The 7,248-nt window shown below is 41.1% G+C and overlaps 1 protein-coding gene across 3 annotated transcripts in view; it reads right to left on the bottom strand.

Annotated features, from left to right (window-relative positions):
• Positions 1–3,111: 3,111 nt before the first annotated feature.
• The window catches only part of Tpk1 (thiamin pyrophosphokinase 1), a 387,559-nt gene continuing 383,422 nt past the window's right edge, over positions 3,112–7,248 (bottom strand). For 2 of the 3 annotated variants that reach the window (XM_063286677.1, XM_039108343.2), the window contains exon 8: positions 3,895–5,669. In XM_063286677.1, coding sequence (XP_063142747.1) covers positions 5,551–5,669 — 119 coding nt within the window. In that variant the 3' untranslated portion in view covers positions 3,895–5,550. Of the gene's footprint in view, positions 5,670–7,248 lie in introns of all 3 variants that reach the window. The other variant, NM_001134994.1, reaches the window with a different exon arrangement.

Genomic DNA, 7,248 nt, shown 5'->3' on the forward strand with positions numbered 1-7,248 from the left:
AAGGGGTATTAATAAAAGTACACTAGTAAGAATGATATGTTTTTACAAGATAGGCTTTTTGCTGATGTTATTTTCTGTTTTGTTTTGTCTTTTGAAAATAGTTTCATGTAGCCCAATTTTCCGTGACCTGGCTATCTAGCTGGGGATAACCTTGAACTTGATGGATTGAACAAGTTGATTTTCCTGCCTTCACTCAGAAGTGCTGGAACTACAGGTGTGCACCTCACTTAAAGTAGGCCTTTTCTTCATAAATAGATTGTCTATTATAGAGCAACAAATCAAAACTACAAATAATGAAGTCCAGTGTGGATAATTCAGTTGGGGACAATATATCCCATTTCATGATCTTAAAATGCTCACATTAACTCCATAGGCTTAATTTGGGGGAACAAGTAGATTTAAATACAAATAAAGAGAACACGATCAGATGCCATGTCCTTAAGTTGTTAGAAGCAGCATGCATTGTCTTGTCTCAGTTAGTTAATGACAGCCACCATCCCGTCTTAAACCTTCGTGGTTCCAACTTGGAACCATTTCTCTGTCGTTGTGTGTTTTGTGTCTTTTCCTGTCCTTTATTCACCTGTTTCAGGCAACTTTGTAGTCCTTGGTTGGCCTTCTGATTTTTTTTCTTACCTTTATCAAAATATTTGCCTTGGATTAATGTTTGGAGCCAGGGCTTGGCCTTGTAAAAATTATTTCCTTCTTTAGACAGGAAAGTGAGCAATGATTTTTACCAGCTCTGTTCAATGCGGAATTAGGATTTGTGTCTTCTGGATTGAGGAACGTACGTAGAGAGATATTAGCATATTCAGTTCAGGACCATGGAAGAAAAAGGACAGTAGGATAGGAGATGCACGTGCTTTCTCAGTGTGCTGCAAGGCAGAGATGTGCTAGCACAGCAGTTTATTACATGTCTCCACTCAACTCCTGTGGCGGACAGGTCCTATTCAAAGAGCAGGAGCTAAGAGATGACAAAGGAAGACAGATGTGCATGTCCTTGGGGGTTTACAGTCTATGAAGGATTCATAATGTTAATCAACTCGACATGATATCAGTTATTCAGGTGGAACACAGAATTTTAGACTTACATTTTTTCATCTTTGTCCCCTCCCCCAAGCTTGGTGTACTAAATATTCATAAAATCTTTAGATTTTTTTTCATTTCTAAAATAAATAGTTGCTAAGGTACAAGTTATAACTTTTGCTCTTTAAGTATCAAATGCCTTTTCAATATCTGGACTTAGTATTGAACCTTAGAGGTTCTGGCTTTCAGGAAGAAGCTGGTCTGTTCTGAAGACACTTCCTTCTCAACTCTGAATGCACACAGGGCCAGTTCATGTTTTCCGAGTTATTTTCCAGGTGGACCCAAGTTTTATGTTTTTGCTGTGCACAAAGCCCTTGCTTTTAGCACACAGGGACCAAGTCCTTGGGTGTGTTTATTTACCCATTAGCTGTGAGTAAGAGTGATGCTTGCATGGCCTCTTTCCTGGGCTGTCAGCAGAGTAGTTTTGTATACAGTGGGAAAATAACACATTAGCTCTGAGCCAGTGGAGCGTCGTCGATCACATCTGCTTGGATAACTGTTTTGAGATGAATTTGGAGGCTTTGGCTGGGGCTCACCAGAAAAGAAAATTATGACTGATGAGGGAAATCTGCTATGGGCAGGGAAGGGCAAACTTGTGCTACCTATACATGGCAGAAATTGTCCAGCCCCTATTCCGAGTCTCCCTAGGAAGGCATTGACCTTGTGGCTTAAATTTTCTACTCTACAAAGAAATACATGTTTAAAATGACACCATTATCAAGGTTAAAGAAATTAGTTTATTTTCAGTGTAGGACTCCTATGTTTTCAAGCATTTTGTTCATTTCCAAGGTATGCTTTTCAAATGTATTTATGGATGCCTTTAAACTTAAGTTAAAATTAAAACATACTGCAGGTCTCAGTGTGTATGTGTGTTTCTTTCCAGACTGGGTTATAAGGCAAGTACATTCTTTGTGGGTCTTGGTAAACACAGTTTGAAAGTCACCATTGAGACCATAATAATCACACAACCTTAGGAAAGGGAAGAATCATTTCTCCCTCTTTGCTGACTTGGTGCATACCATCGGTCTCAGTCAACTATGGTTGCTTTAGTCAACAGTTCAGGCAGTGCTCAGGGAGACATGCATGTGAACAGGAGGAGCAAGCAAGGCTGGTTCCTCACAGGGGAAGATGATGAGAGGTAAACACTATACACAGAGAAACATGAGGCAAAACTAGCACCACAGCTTGGTAATGTCCACCTCCTCCTGCTTCTCTGAGTTAAAGTCCATGTTTCCAACCCTAGTGAAAACTGCTTGGTCCTCTCCCCAGAAATGGAGGATTGAACTGTATTCCTGGCTGACCCACACCTGGTTCCAACCTACCCTCCGTCTGACAAATCTCACAGTCATGTGCTAACTCCAGTTGTTGAAAATCTGACTGATGTCGACTTAGACCAAGCTGGTGCTTTGTGTAGCCTAGTGTCATTTTAGGCAACAGTCAACAGATGACAGAAGCTACAAACTGATCAAGGAAGGAAGGAACTGATATAAGTCAAGGTCCAAGAGGCATGCGTGCCTTTCCTAGCAGGCCCAACTTGTATTTCCAATTATAGGCACAGGGTGTAGGTTAGGATTCGACCTGGACAGACACTAAGAGGGAACTCCTTGGAGGGATAACTTTCATCCATTCACCTGAGCCCTCACAATTTGCAGGCTCATGTGGCTGCTATTAAATTAAGGTGAGCATTTGTTTAGATGATAGAGTCAGGTAGCACACAAAGAGGGAGACTGCCCTTATGTAGTGTCAGGGAACAGGGAGAGGTTGTTGTAATGCCAGCAAGCAGTTCCTTGCTGTCAGCAGGAACTGGGAATAGTGGCCTTTGCTTTGAGATAATCTCCGAGGTGATCATCCAATGCTTCTGGAATGATTCACAGGTGATCGTCTGGTTTAAGTATCCACACCCCAAACATTCCAGTGTTTACAAATTTTCTAAGGTTCATTAAAACACAGATGCACACCAGTACAACACACACACACACACACACACACACACACACACACACACACACACACACACACTGATGCTTTCAGGTTAAACAAGACATTATTCTTTGACAGTAAGTTTTTTGAATGATGGACATATGTCTTTGGCATGTACAGAATGTGCTTGTAGTTATGGACAGATCGGCAGCAGCAGTCTGCTAGAGACATGGCTGAGCCCTACTGTGCAGTAGTAAAGAGTGCTGGTAAAGGAGAAGGCTGCGCACCTCAACTCTGGCCATATCTCCTTTCCCTCCTAATTTCATGTGTGCACACATTGTTTGAGACAGCAACTAGATGTTTGCACAGGCTTTCCTGCTGGAAGTTCTGAGTTAAATGAGTCAGTGAAGATCTTGGCTGCTCCTCTCTCCTGGCAGACTGGCATCTGTCTGTTGGGAATGGAAGAGATACTTGGGGCCTCTAAGGTCTGTATTTGTATTGAGAAGATGCAGAGGATCCTAGTCATGGGCCTGTCATCAATGTGCTCTTCAACTGTCTGACTCCGTCTCTTCCTGCTTCTCAGACGTCTTCCTCTACCAGTTCTCTTTATCTTCTCTCCCCAGAAGATATGTAGCTCTCTCTACTCGCTCCTTTCCTCCAGGATCTAGACACCCAGAATGCAAACTATCTCTATTTGTCTCTTTTCTAATTCCTACAAAGTGAGGAATGGTAAGTAAGGTAAGACATGAGATTCTTCTCTTTATAGCTAGAGCAGGCGGAGTCTGAAACGATGAAATATAAATCACCCATCCAGGTTGTCTAGAGATGACCTGGTCTCTATGTCCATGGGAAAAGATTCAAGGAAGAACATAATACTATTGGATTGCTATCTGACATCCAATCTGAGACTTTAATTATGTATTACACATCTTAACAGAAACACCGATTATGAGAGATTAGTCATATTGAAGTACAAGGGATAACATTAAACATTCTCTGAGAAACCCACTACAGACATCCACATGGATAACTTTTTATTTGACATTCAGATTTCGGAATCATATATTTGCATAAAATGATAACAATCATTCTAACTATTTCTGTTAAGAACTTGGTATTGGTTCAACTGATCCCTTTTCTTCCTCCATTTATGTTTTAAGCTTCATACTGTTGTAGCACCAAGTAGACAGTAACACAGTCATTGGATAAATGAAACATGGTACACAGGTTGCCTTAAATCATGGTTTGTTTGGCAAGATGCAGTTTAACAAATGGGATAGGAGAGGGTGGGAAGATGAGTAGGGGCGCTCATGAGAGAAACCTGAATAAATCTGAATGCACCGCAAGCTTAGGCTAGGTCAGGAACTGCATTATCCGCTCTACACCTGCAACAGGTTAGCAGTTAGAGTTTATACATGTGCTTCTTCCTCACACTCAGTGACCACAACCCTTCCCAGCACACAGCAGAGAGAAGGGGTTCAGGAAGCAGGCACGCAGTGGACTGGGATGCAGAAACAGGCTTCAGGCGTCAATTCCTTGGCAGGTTCATTATCTCCATAGCACACTAATTTTCTGGTGATGTCAGAAAATATGGTCCATGGATTAATATTTTGTTTTTTAATGTGAAGTATGTTTTCCCCCAAGATTTATTTATTTTTATGTCTGAGTACTCTATCTGTATGTACACCTGTTGCCAGAAGAGGGCATCGGATCTCATTACAGATGGTTGTGAGCCCCCATGTGGTTGCTGGGAACTGAAATCAGGATCTCTGGAAGAGCAATCAGTGCCCCTAACCACTGAGCCATCTCTGCATCCTCTAGTGTGAAATACGTTAAAAGTGGCTGAATTTTCAGGCTTATGATCTATTGCTCAGCACAAAGCTTTTGGATGTGTCACAATTTTCATTAGGATGCCTGCATCTCTAAAGCTCAAACCTAACAATTACATCAATTATTTTTATCTTTTAAAAGATGAGGTCAAAATGAACTGATACCATTCTATCTCAGCGTCCCAGGAGATAATGTGCATTACAGAGTGGAGTCCGTGTTAGGAGACACTCAGGAGGAGGCAGCCCTGGTTGTCAGGCACTGAAGGAAGTGCCAGACTCCAAGGCAACAGAAAACAGCTTCTGGTGCTTCAAAATAAAAAAAAAAAGGTAAATGGGCTGATTAATTAAATTAAAATGATCAAAACTGAATTACATAATGTAACTGATCCACGTTAGCTTTCTCAATAGAGTATGATAAAACTTATTTGCTTTGATCGAACATAATTTTTCCCTCAATATAGCATTGAGATATCATTTATAGCATAACTTGGAATCTTTAAACCCTAACATCTCTAGTTCATGGTGTGAGGGTTGAACCCAAGGCCTTGTGCATGCACAAGTGCTCTGCTGCTCAGCTATGCCTTCACCCCTTGAAAGCTCATGGCTCCCTACGAAGACGGTTAGACTTCTGCACACCTATGTGATTGTTCATGTTGACCAATGAACCAGTGGGCAGGTCCGGGAAGGCACAGGCACAAGATGGATGCTACACTGTGGGTTAGGTCTTGATGGCCATGGTCCAGAGGAGCGGATGGTCAGTTTCCACAGTGACAAGGCCGGACCCATCGTAGGTGTTGGAAGTACTGACCAGGGTTCCAAAGCCGAGCACATCATTTGCTGTGGGGGAAAAAGGAAACAGATTAGTGAAAAGAAACTTTTCACAGTGCATACCAAGTTTGTCAAAGCTAGAATAACACAGTTGATCACATTCTTTGATAGAAGTTAGACAGAAGCAAAATGGAGGAAACACATGGTGTAGGCTTTTGAAAGCAAGACTTTCTACAGTGTGCTCTGCCCAGGCTTCTCACAACTTGCTATTGTCAGTCAATGTTTGGGGCTATACATTATTATTGATAATAAATTTCATTAGCCCCCCTATTTTTCTTAACTAATTCTAAACTCAAAACACATATCTGTCATGTACCATTTACTTTCTTGCTTGCCTGGGGAAGTTTTATTTATTTTTTGATGGCACTGAAATAAAATTTTATAAAACCATTAAACTCTATAAGGCACAGTACAAGTCATAGGGGACAGAAAACTAGATACCTAAAAAAGCATAGAGTTTGGGTTATTATTTTCGTCTTATAGGGAATGTCATGGTGAGCATGGCTTGTGTTCTGGAAAGTTAATGGGAACACAAAGGTCAAAGCCGACTTTCAGATGTGCAATGTTGTACAAGTTACATACTCAGCTCAAGACGAAGGCAAGGCATGAGACTGCCCTTCTGGCACTTAACTATGGGAGTGAAAGTGTAAGTCTGAGTCATGTAGTCAGAGTTTGTATATTTATCATCTCACAGGCATACACATGTAAATGCGTATTTTATTTCCTAACAGGTTAGCACCTTGGCACCAAGGTGCTTATTCGCAGCATTTCATTTCACCACTGTGACTTCAAGCAGCTCTCCTGCAAATATCCTTTCATTAACAGGATTTTCATGGTTAAATTGTGAAGAAAAACATAAAGCAATATAACAGAAACTGCCCTTTCCTTCAAAATCTAACTCAGTGCTTGAGGGGAAATAGTTCCGTTACATGGTTCACTCTCCACTAGAGGGGGCCTGTATCTTCCTGAGGACATCTTGAACACAGTTACCAGCACTGCGAGTCAACATATAGTCAGAATTACCACTGCAGCTGATTTTTCTTTGTCAGAATTTAAGTTATTTGCTTTTTGTACCTTTCCTAATGCAAAGGCGAAGCTACCAGACAGAACTGTCCGGGAATGCAGAGTGACCTTTCTATGAACACGACTGTAACATGCTGCGCACTGTGAGAAGCTCCTGTCTCATATAAAGCTTTCTGAGATATGGTTTCTGTGGGGATATACACATCAGTCTTCGCAGATTCAGACACTGTTACATGTTGTGGACAATGGGGTTTTGGTGGGGGCATGGTGGGGTTACAACAGGACACTTGCTAACTCCAAATGATGATCTTGCTTACTGATAAGACTGCTCACCCCACCCCCAAGTTGCTTTTGTTAGACTCACCCTAAGACTAGGAGTACAAATTTTTACAAACTTTGTTTTGGGGGCAATATGAACATTTGATATCATTTAATTAATCACAAGGGCAAAAAAGAGTACTTTAGAAACTCTATAGTGAAGGATCAATTACACACAGTCATCTGAAATTGACAAACTGGTTTTTTTTTTTTGTTGTTGTTGTTGTTGTTTTTTTTTTTTTTTTTG

This window comes from Rattus norvegicus, chromosome 4 (genome assembly GCF_036323735.1).
Source record: "Rattus norvegicus strain BN/NHsdMcwi chromosome 4, GRCr8, whole genome shotgun sequence".
NCBI lineage: Eukaryota > Metazoa > Chordata > Mammalia > Rodentia > Muridae > Rattus > Rattus norvegicus.